Source organism: Podarcis vaucheri (genome assembly GCF_965113315.1).
Source record: "Podarcis vaucheri genome assembly, chromosome: 3".
Classification (NCBI taxonomy): domain Eukaryota; kingdom Metazoa; phylum Chordata; class Lepidosauria; order Squamata; family Lacertidae; genus Podarcis; species Podarcis vaucheri.
Window position 1 is genome coordinate 55,563,230 of NC_138761.1, and position 20,222 is coordinate 55,583,451.

General features: G+C 42.0%; 1 protein-coding gene across 1 annotated transcript in view; it reads right to left on the minus strand.

The window, feature by feature from the left end:
- Positions 1–364: 364 nt before the first annotated feature.
- The window catches only part of FNDC1 (fibronectin type III domain containing 1), a 96,090-nt gene continuing 76,232 nt past the window's right edge, over positions 365–20,222 (minus strand). Inside the window, exons 15-19 of the mRNA XM_082215173.1 lie at positions 13,631–13,710; positions 9,673–9,702; positions 5,218–5,379; positions 3,074–3,196; positions 365–1,354 (exon numbers count right to left, since the gene is read on the minus strand). Coding sequence (XP_082071299.1) covers positions 1,239–1,354; positions 3,074–3,196; positions 5,218–5,379; positions 9,673–9,702; positions 13,631–13,710 — 511 coding nt within the window. The 3' untranslated portion in view covers positions 365–1,238. The remainder of the gene's footprint in view (positions 1,355–3,073; positions 3,197–5,217; positions 5,380–9,672; positions 9,703–13,630; positions 13,711–20,222) is intronic.

A 20,222-nucleotide genomic window follows, 5' to 3' on the forward strand; every position in this document is an offset into this window, starting at 1 on the left:
GGGAAAACAGCATGATTGGGGCCGCAGTGTTCAGGCAGAGTGAACAGAACCATTCTACACCCCCCTGCAATCCTAATGAACATTGCCCCACTCTGAGGCATTTGTCAATGGCAGCTTTCCACTGGATACAACTGAGCAAATGTGGAATTGCACCTGAAATCACATTTGGTTCCAGTAAGACCAGCTTTTCTTTGTATTTCAGCTTAACTCATTTGTGACACTACCTCTTAAGCTCTAAAGACCATTGGGCATGGCTTTAATTCGCACACTGTTATATTGCTGGGCTGCATCCATATTGGGATATTAGTCAGATTGATAAATGTACCAAATAAATTACCCCCATTGAAACATCACTTGCTCGGAGTCCGGTGCTGAATTCTTCTATTTTATACAAACATCAACATCATTACAGTTCAACAATACTCACAAGAAGAGAAGCCTGGTTCTTTACATGGTTAATGTATTGTGCATAGTATATTTTTCACAGATTTTTTTTTTTAGAAGACTTGTTAATTAATAGCACCTTTTACATAAAACCATCCCATACACATAGTCATCTAAATCAACAAGAAAACCTCAGTTCTAAGAAATACTTCTGCAAGCATACAGTACTGGTGGTTGTTGGCTGCTTTTTATAAGTTGAATTTACACAGTGACCTGGTATATCGTGCAGCAATGTGCAAACCCACAAGAGAAGTCTTGAGTAACATTGATCGGTTCTCATGGGCATTTAAGTAACACGGCATGACTGCATAGCAACATTCTGAAGCATAAGACTCTGCCAGTGGAAGGCAGCAGAGAATCCCGTTAATAGCAGTGGAAAGTGGTTAGCATTCCGTAATGCAAGCAAAGCATGCTTAAGTCATTCCTTGCAAGATACATCACCATTCCGATTTTTCGTGGCTAGCCGAATATATGAGGTTTCAGTGAGCACAGGTAGCACCCATTGTAGATACATCTCCATGCCTTTTAGAGGCAAGGAGATGGAAGGCAGGACTCCTGTCTGCACTCTAAAGCAGAGTAATCAAGCAGCACCATAGACTTAGGTTTACAAAAGTCTACACAACATGGAGTTTCATCCGCGTCTATCGTCGACTCTTCACTAGTTCCATCCTTTCTGTGTTTCAGTTTTTTCCTTTCTTTGCCAAACCAACTGCTCAGAGTCCTCCAATGACAGTCATTCAAAAGGCACTGCTGGCTGGACTGCGCTGAATCGTTGCAGGAAGACCTCGGCACAGTTACCATTTCCCTGGAATAGGCACACCACACTCATACCAGCCCACGTAGTAGTAAGGCGTCATGTATCCAATGCGTCCAAACGATACAGGCTCTTGCCGATACTGGCGATAATAACCTGTAGGAGTCAAAATAACGGCATTTAGTATCTTAGCATCATCATCATCATAGGATGTCAGTTTGCATTTCTTAGTGCAGAAAGTATTGATCTGATGTGTAGAGAGCTTTCCTATTCTAATTAATTCAAGAGGGTTCTGGAAGCATCACTGTCTGAAAGAAACAAGCTAGTTTAAACCGGTTCTGTTTCAGTCAAGGTCATGCTGACTGTAATAGTGATCCTGGGTTTCACTCTCACTTTCTATCTTTCTTTCCTTCTGGTGTGGTATTCTGTATATAGTGTTAAGGTTTAGACTTATTATAAGTTATTGTAAGATTAAGTTGAGTCTGCTGCAATTGGATTTCTTATCGACAGTGCTAATCCTGAATGTATTGGATTTGTGACCATTATGCTCATTTGCCTTCAGTAGGAGTAAAGCTCTGCTGGATGAAATATAATTGCCCTGGTCTACTTTGGGGGTCCTGCAATGTGCTTAAGTTTTTGCTCTGCTAACTATACATTGGAGTTCTGCTCTGGATCAATATTGAGTAGAATTTCATGACATAGGAATGTTATGGTAAAGTGTGGTCTAATCTTGCTGTCTGGGAAATCACCTCAAATGCCACATCCTTCCTCACTGGATTGCCATTGTGTTATTGCATATGGCACACAACTTTCTGTTGGGCATTCTTGGAACAGTTGCATAGAAAAGGATACGTAACTGTTCCAAGAAGCACCTTAGATGACCAACAGAAAGAGTCCCCTTCCTCTTGGGTAATCAGTACTGTTTCTAGACCTACAATTCATTCACACCCAATACCCAGCTTTGTTCTGCACATATTGTTCCATATTTCAGGTTTCCTGCATCTCCCAGTGTTGTGGCACAGAAACTGGTACTTCATACTTCACAAAGCAAAAATAAGAGAGGCATGGGAAGATCCAGCCATGTAGCTTACTGAATTTGACAGGCATGAAGAAATTCAGTTACTTGTGATGATGCTAACTGCATTCTGCGTAGCTATGAGTGTGCTAGCTGGAGAAAAAATAACTTTTTGTCCATGCAATTTGAGTGCTGGGAAAATGAGATTTCCCTACAGCAGCTGCCCCAGAATAATTTGGTAATTTGGATAATTAAGTCCCCAAAATATGCTTACCTAGAAAAGGACTTTAGTTTCCCATAGAGGAGTAAGGAAAATGAGGGAGGCTGGAATATCAGCACTCACAATCAAAACAGAAGTCAAAGGTATCAGGGTAAAAGCAACATCAAAAAAGCTGTTTGTAGAGGGAAAAGTGGCTGCTTAAAGCATTAGCAGACTTCCCAACATTGTTTTCCACACATGTGGTGTTCTATCTGATCACTGTGCCAGTTCCATACTTTCCTTGTGTCTCATATTTCTGCTTTTTAGAGCCAGCGTTCAGGCACATCTGGATTAGCTGCCCTTGTTTAGATTGCAAAGCACAGCATGATCCTGTGACTTCTGCATTTTCTGCCCTCAGAACAAAAGGGTTATAAAAACACCACCATTCTCACAACCTGTGCCTCAAAACCCATCAAAGGTGAGCGGACAATTTATAGCGCAGAATCAATTCAATGCATTTGTGTGATGATTGCTTTGCTTGCAACTGCAATATGTGAGTTTGTTGAGAATCATAAATGCTAAGCACCTGCAAGCTGCATTACACTGCTGTGTAATGTAGATTTCTGGTACTCCATACTACCAATTTTGCTTTCTTTTTTACCTTGAATTGGAGGCAGGGCTTCTACATATGACTGCGGCCCTGTTCTTCCATCCAAGTGTGAGTCCACAAACTGGCAATGATCTTCACCTCTTCCCCAGCTATCCCCGATGCTGTAAAACGTATCTGAAAAAGTTGCACATAGAGTTAGAACTTGCAACTGCTGCAACACAGCAAGGGCAGGGGGTCATGCGCAAGAAGAGGCATCTGAAAACATTTGAAAATGGATGGGGGTTGTTCCCTGTTGAGCTCTTTTAGATTGGAGCCATGCACTTAACCAGGTTACTCAAACCTGAGTATCTATGGGTTGTAAAGATGAAATATCAGCAGACTCTATTGAGACTGGCAGAGGCATCAGACTTTCAAGTTAGGGGCCAGCTCTGTTTAAATTTAGCAAAGACAAAAATTCTATCTGCACTCAAAAATTATAGGTGAGGAAGTGCTTTAAAATGTCAGTCCAAAAGTCCATACATCCTCATCCAGGCACCCCCATCCAGACATTTAAGGGTTTTAGAATGTCTCTGGTTTAAATAGTTTGCCTAAGCAACAGATTATGGTTGAATTTTCGGTCTAATGAGAGGGCAAGGAAGGGCTCAGACAGAAGTAATGCTAATCTAGAAACGAAGGGTGCAGGTCTCGAAAGTGGGCTTATTTGCTATTTTTGAATATAGCTGAAATAATAGGAGTGTTATGGTAAAAGAATCCACTGGCACAGTATGAAAGGAAGCCAGTGGTCCTCGCCAACATTCCTGAAGTCAGTAAAACAGATTTTTATGTCTGCTATTGGCTGAGAATCCCACTTGAAGATCTCGTGTCTTCTCCTTTTTTGAGTTCATTTTGCCACTGTGCTGGTAGCTGCTTTCAGAGGCAAAGACTCCCTTCTCATTGCATTAAGTGCAATTAGTTGATGTACAATTAAGAATGCACATCAACTAATTGCACTTAATGCAATGGAAAAGCTTTGCCTCTTAAAGCAGCTACCAGCACAGTGGTAGAATGAACTAAAGAAGGAGTGATTTAAAAAGTGTAATTAAGAATGCAGTGACCAGAGAAGGAATGTCCGCTGGGAGTAGCGCAGAAAGAAGAAACGCCATGGTGCATCTGCAGCAGCACAACTGGGCGCCTTCATCTGCCCCAGCTGCAACAAAACATGTTTCTCCTGCATCAGTCTCTACAGCCACAGCAGGCGCTGCAATTGTCCAACAGCGTGACTTCACCCCCAGAGGAGCACTCCTCCATTGTCTCCCAAGACAGACGGACACCAACAATTAAGAATGCACATTATTGTGAAGTAGCAGCATATTCTCATAAGAAGAGGGAAGCACACACTTCAGAGCAGGGGGAGCAATACTGAAGTTGGCTTAGAAAATTGAACTGAGCTTTAGCAATTCAACTAGATTGGATGAATCTATGAATTTCTGGCCCCAGTCATTTTTGCATGTGTTCCCTCATAAGGCTTTTTATTCCTGCTATAAATATTTTAAATCTGCACAAGAAGCACATACAAATATGCATTTTAAGCACATTTCCCTCTCAAAATATGCATTTTTAGTATTTTCTCTCATGCTACATATGTCTAAACTTTGCAAACTGGTGCCTGAGCTTGTTTCCCCACCACTTCCTCCCTTTTCCTTTTTGTGTCACGTCTTTTGGATTGTAAACCTGAGGGCAGAGATTTTGGGGTAGAAACACCCAATCAACCAACTTGGGCAGTACTTTATATCTTTTAGGTTACAGCTAAGGCTCCATAGGATGCAAGTGGAAGGCTCTAAATCAAGCTGGGGGCAGAAGTCACAACATCCACAAGCCTAGACACTATTTTACTTTTAAGTAAGACCCCAAATCATCAGCCACAGTTACTCCAATGTCAGCACACACAGAGAAAGAATGGCCAGCCACACTTCATGTGATTATATGCAAGACCCCATTTGAAAAAGTCTTAAGCACGACTTCTTTTTACCACATTCAATTCCTCCCAAAACCTAAAAATCATCTTCCCCTGCAAAAGTGGGACAGCATTTCCCTACCAATTTCTAGGAAAGGATAAATTCTTGATATGTTGGAGGGATGGGGGTTTACCAGCAGCAATGTTCGCACAAAATATGGAATTTTGGCTCAGCCATAATTCTGTTGACCCAGATACATACCTCTTAGGTCATCGCTGAGGTAAATCTTGTATCTCAATGAATTGCAAAGAACAACACCTACAAATTTTCTGTACCATGTCCGTTTCACATATTGCTTGCCACTGCATTCGGAATATGTGGGGTCATATTTAAAACTGAATGGGATCCAGATTGGTTCACCACCTAAGAAAACAGTTAAAGTAACAGACTTAAAAGTTCAGTTATCAAGTTTTGTAGCTTGTTTATGTTAACCATCATATCTTAATTGATGTTCTATTTTCAGAGGCCATAAAAAGTCTTCATAACCAACATATGAATCCATTCCTAAAGACATTTTCTTGGAAGTCTCTTGATTTTATCTAATGGAGCTGACTTACAATTAAATATGCTTAGGACTGTAGTCCATGTCACAAATGGCATAAACCTGATATTCTCCACCAAGCCTTCAGGGCAGTTGTCAATATCTTAGAATGAAGTAATAATATATTGTAATATAGCATCATGTCATTGTGTTAGTGAAATTGAGATGTGTTTTGTTTCCTTGGTACTTAACAGAATGGTGTGTCCAACATTACCACCCAATGCTTTTAACTTTTTAAAGTATATTAACATTATAATCTTAATACAGTTTAATGTGTTTGAAATCCAGGACAGCTGTAAAATGATACTTGTTACGATAGTTGCAGCAATGGGCATTTTATAGATGATTTCTTGTCAAAACAAATATTTAAGCACTACTTTATTTTTGTGGTTCTGTATATCTTTTAAAAAGAAAAAGCAAATTAAGAGAGCTAAAGCCAACAAGTCATAAAAGGGTTATTGACTTCGGTGTGCATTATTATCTGTTAACTTGATATTTTAAAATGAGACTAGAAACATAAGCACTTTTGAGGGGTTTTTTTCTGAACTGAAATTCTGTTTTGTTCCCCCTCCCCTAAAGCTAACATTAAATCAAAACAGATTGCACAAAAGCAAGAAAGCCAAGTAGGTCTTTTCTGAACAGCAACTGTTGTTAGCCATTTCAAACTATGTGGTGGCAATAAGTAAATGCCGCCACTTATTGACAGCCCAATCCACTATCTAGTTATACAGAAGCACTTGGATTTAAAAAGGCAATCTCACACGACCCTTGTATTATGATGGTGCTTCCAAATGAGGGAGTGGGTCCCTGGTTCCTTTCCCGTGGCTGTCTATAGTCTATACCACTGCAAAAGGTCTCAAAGTGATTTGAGGTGCAACGAGCTGTGGTGGCTGGCATGGTGGGAATGCACTGCTCACTTGACCGCCACTTGGCTGAGTTGCTGCAGCACACTGGGATTGGAAGGGGCGTGGTAGTGGCATGGTGGAAGCTTGCCAGCAGGAGTGCCTGACTGGCTCCACTGTGCCACTGGTACCCAGCCAGCCTTGCCACCACATCCCTTCCTGTCCTAGCATGCTAACAGAGGTCAAGTGAGCGACACAGCCTCACCACGACATCTGCCACTGCTGGTAAGACAGTAACCACAATCAGGGCACCATGGATCAGAAAACTACTTCAGTGTGCATTCAAAGGCCCTATTCAAGGTTTGACCCTCGCCTGCTCTGTGACCTCCTCCCTTCTCTTATGTCTTTGCTGCCCAGTTCATGTGCCTCTCATGTGCTATAAGGGGACCTTGTGGGGAGCACGCTGGGTCTGATGGCCTTTTAAGTGCATTTCTGGGAGGAGGCGATACTGGTTTGTTTTCATTTGCATTCCATTGTGCATTTTGTGTTCTCATTTTGTATTTTTATGTTGTGAACCACCCTGTGATATTCGGATAAAGGGCGGTGTATCATTCTAATAAATAAATGGATAAATATAATGCAAAGAAATATCATACAAGCAAAGCATGTTCTCTCCACTGCAGAAGCTGCACTTACAGAAAGTGGTGCAGAGACTAGGCAACAAGAATGCAACAGAGGCATAGCTGTCAACTTTTCCCTTTTCTTGCAAGGAATCCTATTCGGAATAAGGGAATTTCCCTTTAAAAAAGGGAAAAGTTGGCAGCTATGAACAGAGGGATTGGAGCTACCAAGTGCCCCCGCGTCCTTCTCATGTAATCATACAAAGGGGGGGGGGTGCCTGAAAAGGGTTAGTGTTCACCACCTCTATAAGCTTGTGAGAATTTGTAAAGACTCAAGCTGACATCAGTTGTCCTGATTCAAAGTCCCATGAGCTCTGGTGTGTAAACATAGGCAGCAGAGCGCCAACCGGATCATTTCAGATGTAAATTGTAGTTTTGTGAATACGAAAGGGTTATGTAGGGAGCTGCCCCATTGACTGAAATAAATAGGGCAGTGTCCATGTGGGGGGTAGAGTCCTGTGCCTGCCCCAGGGCCCCCATGCCTGCAGTAAATCACTTGATTGGGCGATAGGCACTAAATACTTGGACTTCATAAGTGTTGGATCAGACTATAAAAATATCAGCACAGACTGAACACATAAAAGAATTCTCAGCTACAAGCTGTAAATAGATCAAACAGTAAAATCTATGTTGCTTCTATAATAACTGCTACTCTACCCACGAACGGGACAAGGGAAGGTTACAAAGTGAAAGTTGTTGTTTCCTTGCTTTCACGGCATTCCCCCTGTGCTGTGTCTCCCTTATGCTGTTGGCAACTGTTCCATGGGATGGGAACCACATTTTTAAAAGGAGAAAAGACAAAGCAACATTTGGTCTTTTCTTTAATCGATTCTTTTGACTCCAAAAGAAGCACACCATAATCCTGTAAACACACATAAATTCGTGAATAACACGCAGGAGTAGTCTCATTGAGTTTGGCTGAGATGGGCTTCAGTACAACTGACTTGAGTTTAATGGGACTTCTTTTGTACCCAAAAAGTTTTTTCACATGTGCCATTCTTTCCAGCATTTCAGCCAGAATATTCTCAGTGCGGACAAAACAATGAACTGTTCGTGGAAAGAAAACTACACAATGAATGTGAATCAGAGCACTCAACATTCCCTTGCTATTCATCAGCATAGTGTCTCCCCATGAACAAATCTCAGTGAAACTGGCTATCCTTCACCATAGTTGGTGCTGTGAAGCATGCCATGTGGTTTTCATTATACGTTCAGTTCTGCTTGGAAGAGTTATTTGGCACCTCTGAGTTATCAGGCACAAAACTCTGGGGTAAATTATCATTCCAATAATAATTTTAAGCCTTAATAGCAGCAGATAATCACATGTAAACATATCTTAGTTCACACTTCCCATTAAAGTCCCTTAAAAGACAGAGATAGTGTGGGGAACGTCAGAGGCTGGATGTGGCCCTCCAGACCCATCTATGTGGCCCTCAGAACACCTATTCTCTCCAGGCCACACCCCTCAGTGACCTGCTTCAAACCCTGAGTATTTTTGCATAGCTGGATTGTGTCCTTGAGCTCTGAGACTGCCACTTTCTTGTTAGGGCAGAGGAGAAAGAGGGTATGTAGAAACTAGCCTAGTCTACAAAGGTAAACTACGTTTGTTCCTCTGCCCACTTTCGCCTCCAGCCCTGCTCAGCCTGGCATGTGGCTCTTGGAAGGTTTCCCAGAAGGGAAGGTGTCCCTCAAGCTCAAAAAGGTTCCCTATTTTTATGCAAAAATATGTTTTGGATATCTAGCATTTTTCAAAATGCTTCAAACTGTGTGGTGAAAAGTGGGGTATATATGTTTTTAATCAGCCTTGAAAATATCCCATGAAAGTTACTAGCCTGCAAAATCTTTTAGTAGCCTGCCGGAAGCTGGCAGAGGAGGGGAAAAGAACTCCAGATCACCTTCAGCAGCCCCCTGAACTTCTCTTATTACTAATGCACATCTTTGCAAGGTGTCAAAGAGGAAGCTTCCTACCTCCAGCAACCTCCCTGGTTTCTATGCTGGGTGCAGAGGAGAGACAGGACACTGGTAGTGGCATGTGTGGTTTGATGGATCTGCACTCCCTGTTGCTGCTTACCTAGGCCAGGCTGGGGCAGCAGCAATGTCTGGGCTTGGAGGACACACCACCCCATCCCAGACTGGTCCAGGCAAACAGCAAAGATCTGGGTACTGGGTCCTGCCCCAGTATGCAAACCACTCCTGTAGAGCGCTCTGTCCCCTCTCCACCTATCCACATGCAATTCCTTGTCACCTGTGCTTACCAGGCCAGTGCATAAATGCAAGGCTGTTCTAAATAAATAAATGTAAATGGATATATAAGATGGTTAAAAATGGACAGCAATGCACTATCCAAAACTTTAAAACTCAGTATCCTGTCTCCAGAACTTGACTGCCCCAGAAAGCATAAAGGAAGCAGATAACAGAATCAGGTGAAAGGGCAGTTTTCCGCATTCTTGTTTATTCGTAAAACTTATATCCCTCTCTCCCTTTCAAAGGAAGTCAATAATTTTAAATTTCTCTGTCAGCTGCACAATGTCACAACATTAGGTTTTGCAGTACTCAGGACAAGATAATATCTGAAAACAGCAAGGAGACTTACCCGGTGGTCTGACAATAAGTAGAGGATTATCTATAAAGAGGGAACAAGAAAATGCATGAGTGGCTTACACTGAAGATTTATATCCCCTGAAGCCAAAATAAAAACCAAAATGCTACATCAAAAATGGTGGGTTGCAAAAGTTAATTTTCTTATTCCTGTTTATTTTGAAAGCAAAAATACTCCCACACAAGTCAGTCTACAAAAAATTAGTTGAGTATGCAATATTCCTTTTTTTAAAAAAAGTATTTACATTATGTTTGCCTTTATAACCATCTTTTTTCATTTATGTGAGTGAAATTAGCATATTTGTTTATTATGGATTTGATTTTTTTTAACACGTGGCAATGTTTCAATTGCACGGCATGGGGAAGGTAGAGAAAACCATGTTGTGTTGAGCAGTAACTTGGCCATGAAATGTCAAGCTAGCCAACCATTTGAATAATAAGCCAACCATTTCAACAGGGATGATGATGGCAAATAACTTTTGCAATGACAGCAAGCTGTAAAGAGCTGAATGGGGATCAACGAAGAGAAACACAATTACAATATGAAACAGGGAAATGGTGGAGCTCCAAATGAACCATTCAGAAAACTCTACTCTCATGGAAATGTGAAAGAATGTGCAAAGAGGGCTAGGCTTGATTTTTGCCATCACTCCTGGTTGCTAGCCATGTGTTGAGAGCACTAGATTGGATAGACAGTCAGGATTCCTTTTCCCCTTGCAGGGAGGAGCTCTTGCGCATAGATTGGCATGTGCATAGAGCCCTTTCCAAATCTGCAGATGGCAGTGGTGGGGCAAGCCTGCCAGATTCAGCAGGTGGCATAGCATGGCTAGATCATGCTGCCCTGTAACACACAGACAGCCCCACACATACGTGGTGTGATTAGCTACTGCTTTTCAGCAAGACAAAATTATTCTTAGGACTAAGTGGAATGCTTTCATCCATTCCCGCGACACACTTTAAAAAGTAATGCAACACATTCCTTCCTTACTTACTAACAAAACACTAACCAGGCTCAATTTGCCCAATTTCATAACTCTCAAGACTGTTCATTGTAAGAATTCTAGTCCATTAATCAGTTACTGTATTTTTCTGTGCATAAGACGCCCCCATGTATAAGACAACCCCTATTTTTTTTAGCCCAAAATTAATTAATTAATATTTTAAACACCAAACAGAACAACTTTTATATTTTATTAAATATTCAAAACAGTGGTATATTTAGTACTGTATATTTAAACATCAAACAGTGAGGCAAGCTGTGTAATAGGGGCTGCTCCTGTCAGCTCAGTGCAACTCCACTGTAGCTGCAGCTCCAGCTCTCCCGCCTGTATGTTGCACTTTTGTCTCAGTATTTACGGTATGTACCGTATTTACTACACGAGCGCCGGCAGATGCAAAAGCTGATCGAGGAGCTGTGACTGCCAGAGCTGCCTGAGTGAGTGTGCTTGGGGAATGAGTGGTCTGGGTAGCCAGGGGGCGGCTGAGGGAACTGGGTGGAAGGGACAATGTCCGGAGTGGGGGCTGCTGGGGGGGCAGTAGCAGACCAGGGTTTGTCGTGAGGCCAATAGTGAGGGGAGGCTGGGGGGGGGAGAATATGGATGGCGGCATGAATTTATTTATATATTTAATTGCAACATTCCCTGTATAAGACGACCCACAATTTTAAACTTTAAAAATTTAGGGGGAAATATTGTTTTATAGGCTGAAAAAATACGGTAATTGCTCTATTTAGCCTGCATGAGCAAAATCAGTGATTCTGAAGCAAGAAGCATTGCTTTTGGATGCTGCTTTTGGATGTGTTGCAGTGGACACTATCTAAGAATAGACATTCCCTTCAATGTAAGAGAAAAGGAGGGACGTCTTTTTTAAGGTAGTGTTTGCCATCTTCAGTTTTTATACCTACTTCTATTAAAAATTATGTGTTTTAAAAATATACTGCCTACTTAATCAGCAACATCTTTTAGTATTTTTTTTAATTCTACCTGATTAAGGGAGCAATCCACCTACCTGGGGGTAAGTCCCACTGAACTCAATAGGACCTTCTTCTAAGTAGACAAGTACAAGGACTGAACTATTAATCGTTTAAATGTTACAGCCCTCCTATAAATCCATTATATAAAACGCTTTACTTGATTTTCAAGTTTTTAACTTTCAAGAATACAATTTTGATAGCTAAAAGTGCCTATAAATTCTATGGCAAGAACTCTAGAATCAGGTTTAGGGGGTGAACGGGAATAAAAAAACAACTTATTGGAGGACTCAAGTCTGTGGTAGTAATGGCCAGTGATTATTCTGAGTTTGTTAAGGGATCAGCACATTGTATTTTGATGTTTAACTGTGCTGGCTGGCCTTTGAGCAACCATCTCAGCAAAAATAAAAGAAATAAAATATTTAACTATGCTTTAAAAGGAAAAAAAACCTATTTAAAAAGCCTTGTCAAAGAAATATCGCCATTATGAAACGGGAACAAGCTTCAACCAAAAGAGTAAAAAACTGAAATGGAAAATTGTTTCCCATATTCCTTCCAGACAATTACCTCCAGCTGCTCAGCTGCTCACAATTAAAAAACTAAATTTAAGTGTCTCGCCAATTTAGCAAAGGCACACTCAACATCCTTTTAAAAAAAAATATTAAATTTAACCTTCCAATTCTCAGGGCAATGATATCCAAGTTCACACCAGGCAGCTCTGAAGACAATTGGCCTGCACATAGTCAGAACTAGTCAGAAATGTTAGTTAAGAGTTGGCTTCCTCTACTAGAAATGGAAAAAGCTACATGACCTATTTCCTCCCATTTGGCAGAGGATGATTGGAACCCTGACATGTCATCTTGATTCTGCAAGGTTCATGATGAACCTCTGGATTGTACAAGCTACTGCTTCTATCACCTGCTGCAAACCATGCTTTACTTTTCTATGCATGCTTACACCATTTGTCAGCATGCAATCAGGAGGAATAATCTACGAATTAGCCACATGCTTTTGAATGATCCCGGGAGATTCCTTTCTGCTCTGATCCCCCATACCACCAAATTATCTTGCTCCTGGGTCTTCTTTGTCCCTGTTCTCTGCTTTATTGCCTGCCCAACAAGCCTGTCTCCACCCACCCTGTCTCCATCTTTTCTATTTCAAAAGATAGAGCTGGTTCACACATCCAGAAACCTAATGTGAGCACTTCCTGTCTGTGGGATTAGCACAGAGGTGAGATAATGGCAGCCATCAAATGTACTGACTGACCCATATTTACCATAAAGATTGACTCTTGAGCTTTGATTCTTTGGCAGAAATTCCAAACACATGCATGGTTTAATTCGGGGGTAGCCAACATGGTGCCCCTCAGTCCCTGCCAGCATTTCCAGTGGTCAGAAATTATGGGAGTGCAGTCCAAAACAACTGGAAGGCACAATGATGGCTGCCCCTGCTTTACCGGTAATTCCTTTGACATTGCCGCTAGATTTAGTGACCTTGAAATGCAACCTTGTCTACAATACATCCCACCGCCAGTTGTCTTCTTTGGGGCTAATTCTCTTTTCTTCAATTCTCTCTTCACCTACGCTCTACTATTGGGGCCTATACTGTATATTGGGTCCTATAGTAACCTGTTCCTTAACCACTTTCTTCCATCAAAATCTAGTCTTCCTTCATTCCTTCCAAAAATCACAATGATTCCTGGACTCTTTCTACTCACTTGGTTATATTCAGGGGACTTAAACAATATTATTCTATACATTTCATGGTGTATTTTTAGATTTTCAACTATGGCAACCTGCCCTTTAGCTTCAGGCAGAGTTGGGAAAACATTAGCAGGGAGGAACACTGCAAGAATGTCAGGTCATGTTCTTTACAAATATAATTAGTGAAAGTCTGGGATTTTCTGAAATCAATGGAAGTTTTTAAAAGCAAGAACATAATTCCATAGCATGGAGGTAAAATGTTCACATTTGTGAAACCATACCTGATTCTGTGATGTAGGAGATTGAGGAGCTTATAGGTCCGTAACCATAGGGATTCTTTGCTTGGACTCTAAAGTAATACCTAAAGAAGAGAAAGAGAAGGGCAGAGAGAACACAACCATCCGTGAAAATGGCACTAAACCCATTTATGATAATGAAGTTAGGGAAATGTCAAACAGATAGTCGCTGTGTGACATAGTATCTAAAGCGCATTGGCCCTTGCAGTTCACCATACAAGGAAATGTCACAATTTAAATTGTAGTAAGATAGCTTATCTAGATCTAAGTCCACAATTATGATGAGGAAACTATTGTACTGCACCCTATAGATTTCCAATAGTGCAGATCAGAATTTGTAGCTAGCTGGACTATTGGGCTTGAAGGAAGGTCAAGATGCATTTCTTTCCAAAATGTAGCAGTAATTGCTTCATACCAGGTTCTGGGTAACTGGGTAGACTACCAGATACTAAAGGTAACCAGAGAGAGACAAAGGCATGTGTCAGTTTACAGACTTGGCAGACTTTGGACTCAGCTAGACTGGTAAAGAAAAAGTGATTTATATGTGTTGTATATGCGATAGAGTGGGACGTGGGTGGTGCTGTGGTCTAAACCACTGAGCCTAGGGCTTGCCGATCGGAAGGTTGGCGGCTCGAATCCCCGCAACAGGGTGAGTTCTCGTTGCTCGGTCCCAGCTACTGCCCACCTAGCAGTTCGAAAGCACGTCAAAGTCCAAGTAGATAAATAGGTACCGCAATGGCGGAAGGTAAATGGCGTTTCCATGCACTGCTCTGGTTTCACCAGAAGCGGCTTAGTCATGCTGGCCACATGACCTGGAAAAACTTTCTGCAGACAAACGTTGGCTCCCTCGCCCAGTAAAGTGAGATGAGTGCTGCAACTCCAGAGTCGTTCACGACTGGACTTAACTGTCAGAGGTCATTTACCTTTACCTTTTTTATATGCAATAGAACTTTGCCCCACCAGTTGGCAACATAGAGTCCCATTTTTCTCTACCTGTTTTCCCTGTTTAAATTTACAATGTGTTTAACTGAAACACGTCTCAGTCCAGGCTGAGATTCTGAATAGTGGACCACAAGCTATCAATTTAATAAACCCCCAGTTTACCAAAGATTAGGAATTTCACAATGCGACTACTTCCCTGTACAACAGTCAATTTCAATGGAGCTGAATCTGCTGTCAAAATTACAAAGGAGCTTAAAAAGAAAACATCAGAAAATACACTACAGCATGTAACTTGTTATCCTGAAGTGGAGAAATACTACAGCTGTAGCTGTAAACTCATGCTCAGTGCAGAAGAATGATTCACAGATAATCAGAGACACAAAAGGTGCAAGCTAAAGCCAGCCACAACAACCACACTGGAGAAGCCAGATACTGGTTCCTTCTACCACTGACCGCTCTGATAAAGCTTCCACCTCACACAGGGCAAGAGAAGATTAAGCAGCATGCAGAATTCCCCACCCACCAGGAAACACTCAAAGAAAATAACAATGGAAGCAAGAGTTTCCACTGTGTTGTCACTACAATTGCATATACTACTAGCTGCATGAAACCCTGTTAATAGTACAAAGGCAATGGGCCAGATGATCTGCTCATTTTATTATTGTACCATAACCAAAATGTCAATAGTAAAAAAAAAACCCCAACCCTAATTACTCAAAGCACATATTGCTTGGAGAACTGTTTAATTTATATTGCATTTTTTAATATGACTAGAGCATTGGGGGTGCTATGATAAATGGCCCTCTGATCCAATAGGGGGAGGCTGCGGAAAATCTATCACCTGACATGCATCAAGGAACTCTATTTGCAACTCCAGGTGATAGGTCTGAGTATTGAGGGAGGAGTCAGAGTAGCAGCGCGGGAACCACCTTCTGCTGCATAGTCAACAGAGACCTGGATACTGTGAGTTCAGGCCACTGGGTGCTATTAAAACAAGTCTTGCTGGATCCTGCACTTGCAGACACACACACACACACACACACACACACACACACACACTTCCCACCCCAACAAGAAAAAACCACTGGCATTCTCTAATTACCAGCATCGATTTGGCCACTTCATTTGCTTCTTATCCAAATGCAAGTCTTGCCAAAAGAACAGCATCCCCTGAAGGCTTCAAACCACATGACCTTCCTAACTGACTGGCTCAGGCAGGGAAAATGCCACCAAAACTTGGATTATTTCCCTTGGCAATATTCCTTTCAGCTTCTAACTAGGTTAAATGCTGCATTGCCTAGAAAAACCTAAGACAATTACCGTTCCGAGTCCTAGGCCTCCAGGCTATTACTAAGGCTGGAGACAAGGCATTTTTCAGAGAGCTGAAGGTGGCATGTGCTGCAAAAAACACACACAACCCAGTAAGAATACAAAATATATGATTCTTTATTAAATGAGTGTGTAGAAGTACACAATAGTGGTCCTATCATGCCACCCTCAACTATCTGAAAAGCTAATCCCCTGCGTATTCTTATATCCCCAAAGAAAAGGACTAACTTGCTATAATAACCAAAAATTCCATTGTGTTCCATTGTGTTGCTTCTAGTGCCAATGGAAATATGACAGAAAATCCATGGGGTTAGAAGTGGTTATGCAAACCCTGGGAGGGCGACTTTTGGTGGTCTCACACTAGGATCATCCTTGCTGCGTGTGTCTTATAGACATGCTCCTTTCCTATTGCTGTATATTTCCTCTTTCCTCTCAGGAACCTGCTCATACTTTAGGGTCTTCATAACCCTGTTCGGGGTGTCTTTGCCCTTCCAGAGGTTAGGAACATAGAAAGCTGACTTATGCTGAGTTAGGTCATTGGCCCAAAAAGCTCAGCATCGTCTACATCAGGGTTTCACAAGCTTCTGCATTTATTGACCCCTTGTCGAGCATATAAAGTTGTCATCGACCCCTACCCCACTTCTTAGGAATGTAAATGAAATAAAATCAAGAAATATCAATATATAATCTACATTTATTAATCATCCACCACCATTACTAGGAATAATATAATGCAAAAACTAATGAATGCTGTTGTATTAAACACTGGGAAGGTATAGGTGTTCTGTACATGCCTATGCCCTTTATTTATTAGCCTCATAGCCACTGAGTTATAGTCCTGGCATGTGGTGACAGGGATGCTATCCTTCTTGGTGATGGAGCAACAAGTGTGGAATATTCTTCCTAGAGATGCGCTTCCTTAAGAAAGCACCTGCCATATTCCACTCAGCAAGGGTACCTGGAGAAGATAGGCAAATCTTCAGGTACCCAGGTCCAACCAGTACTTTGAATTCCACTCAGTGCATAGTTCTGGTTATTTGATTTTTAAAAATATTGCTGTACAGTGGAACCTCAGTTTTCGAGTGTCTCAGAAGCCGAACAATTTGGAACCCAAATGCCAAAAACCCGGAAGTAATTGCTTCCGTTTTCAAACGCACCTCAGAAGTCAAATGGCTTCCGAGGCGCGTTTCTCCATTTTTTCAATGGATTTTGCCAACCGCCCATTGATCCTCGGTTTTTTAACGTTTTGGAAGTTGTACAGTCTTCTGAAACAGATTACATTCTAAAACTGAGGTTCCACTGTATTAATTAATTACATATGCCTATGGGTATTGTAAAATAATGAAAAACAAGCTATTCGTTTTCTTCATCATCATCGAACTCTGACCTACCTGCAAAGGATCAGTAGCCTTCAACCTTTTCAGACCTGAAACCCAGCTTTAGCTCTAACACTGGGACCCACTCCATTTTTTTCATTATGCATTTCTAACCTGGTGAGAACCACTTCAGATGAAGCCAAGTTGAAGGCCAATATACTAGAATCAAGTTTCACTCACAGCAGCAGCAGCAATTCAAAAAGTGTCATCAGGCATGTGGTTTGGGTGTGTGTGTAGACACTGTTTACTTGGACTTTTAAAAAGCTTTTGATAGACTCCCTCATGAGCAAAACTATTGGGAAGAGGAGACACCTTATTGACTGGTAACTAGTTAAAGAACCGGAAGCCAAGAGTAGGACGAAATGGGCATTTCTCACAATGGAGGCATGTATTCAGTTGGGTCCACCAAGGCTTGAAAAGAGGGTAGACAAATTCATAGAGGACAAGGCTATCATTGGCTATTCATCAAGGACAGATAGGATTTCCAGTGTCAGAAGCAGCATGGCTTTGAATACCTGTCGCTAGGGATCAAGAGGGGGAGAGTGCTCTTGCACCCATGTCCTGCTTGCTAACTTCCCATAGGCATCTGGGTGGCCACTGCGAGAACAGGATGACAGCTTTGTACTGATCAAGCAGGATTCTTCTTATGTTCTCACAAAGAAGAAGGGATTGCTTAAAGGTTTGTTTGTTTGTTTTTTAGTAGATGGTGTCATCTGAATTATTCCCCTGTCCATATTTGGCACACAGCAAACATCAACAGAGTTATAGATCTTTATGCCACAAGTCTTTCTATCTCCTTTTCTCATGACCAACGTTTAATTATTTTTTCCACTTGTCTGCAAACTGATCTGAATGTAATTAAGGGCCGTGTGATGCCTGCAGGGAAAATAAAAACAACCCCCTCATAACTTTCTTCTCCATGTAATCCTAGCTGTGGCAGACGAAAACCACATAAAAGCTTGGAACGGAGGAGAGCTATGTTTTCTTTTCTTCCCCTTTGTTTCCCTGACACAGTCCATTGCAATGTGGAAACATTCACCAGCGGTTTAAACATAGGCCCTCATTCTTTTCTGCGGCTGAATGGGCTTTCCGCAGCTCAAGGAGTGCAAGCTAGGATTCAAAGCAACCAGCGATATCCCCTTAACCTTGGGATGGGAGCCCACCACATTTCATTTCTCTGTCTATCAGATTCGTAGGCTGCCTTGCCCCCAAGGAACTCAGAGTGTTATATAGGGGATTATCTCATGTTATCTCCACCATATCCCTTTGAAGTAGTATATGGCAAGAGAGGAAAAGTTGCCCAAGGCCTCCAGCGCTACCTTTCATGCTCCCCAAATCTGGGGAAGTGATGAGGGATGGTGATATGGCTCTGTGCACTTTGAATTCAAAAGCTACCAAGGAGCAAGAGCTGTTGAAGTGACCTAGGAGGATACTTTTTGCTCAGAGTGGAAGGAGCAGGTGCGACTGCCTGTCCAACCAGCACCACTGCAGACAGCCTCTCTCTAGCAGCAGCTATTGCCGAATGATTGTCCACCATGATGAATGTCTATGCCGGGGGCAGGGATGATGTCGCCACCCAGTTGCTGCAGAGCCACACTTCCTATCAGCTCCAGAAAGCATGGCCAACAGCTAAAGTTGATGGGAGTTCAGCCACATCTGGAAGGCCACAGGTTGCCTGCTCCTGGTCTAAATTATAACATATTTACTGCAAGAATCTCAGGCTCTGGTACAAGACAGAGCCAAGATGGTTGATGTTATGTACTGAGTTGAATAGGATCCAAAATGCAGCAGTCTGATTGGTCCTAGAACAATAGGATTCAGAATGCAGCAGTATGATTGGTCCACATGAGCCACCCAATCCAGCTCCAGGTAGAAGTGAATCTACAACCTGATTGGCCTATAGGAGAATCATGGAATTAGCCAATCACGTGCAGCCCATTGTGTAAATAATGTATATAAAGCAGATATTTTGGGGAAACTTTCATTCCTCCTCATCACTATGAGCTGAATAAAGAGCATGAAATCCACTCTCGACTCTGAGTATATTTCAGTTGATTCTGATATGATAACTCAGAGGCAAAGTGTCTGCCTTGCATGCGGAAAGTCAATCCTTGGGAGTTCCAGGTGGGGATAAGGAAAATTTGAAACCCTGGAGAGCTGCTGCTTCTGAGTGAGGACAATACCAAGCAGCTTCCTACATTCCTAAGAATCGACACAATATTTTTTAAGGGGAGAAAAGAGTGCCCCCAAATTTAATTTACAAAAAAGCTGAGTGAGGTTTATTTGACTGAGCAGTTTAGCCATGCCCAATGGGAATCACTAAGGGCCACAAATACTTCCTTCATGGTGTTCTAAATGGATGTGAAGATGGGCCACAGAGCTTTGTGAGACCAGAAACTGAGTTGATGAGAAAGCCGCTTGGCAGCTGCACAGCTGCTTAATTTCCATGCATGAGAGCACAAAATTAAGTGGTGTGATTATGCAAACACTTGGGTCTGCTTAAATCCTAGAAGAGAGCTCCAAGTGGCTCGTACGCTAGAAGTCTTCAGGCTTGCCAGGAGCTCTTAACATCCAAGTCCTATGACTTGCCCACAACAAAACAGGAGTCTGAACTGCCAATGGACTTTCTTTCTTTTTTTGAAATGGCAAACAAATAGCAATCCCATGCTGCTTTCTAGGCACTCAGCCATGCACTTATTTATATTGCTGCTTTGAAATCACTGCTTGAAGGAGGAACTAGGCGTCACAAGAGACACAGAGCTGACTGCTACTGCTGTACCTCTTCCCCTTTTACCATCAAGCTTGATGCAATGTGTGGCGCAGGTAACATCACTGCCCCGCATGCTGCTCCACTCTGCTTCATTGGCTGTTGGTGGGAGAACAAGCAATGCACAATGTGCTGACGACTCATGGCACCTTCTGCTAATGTT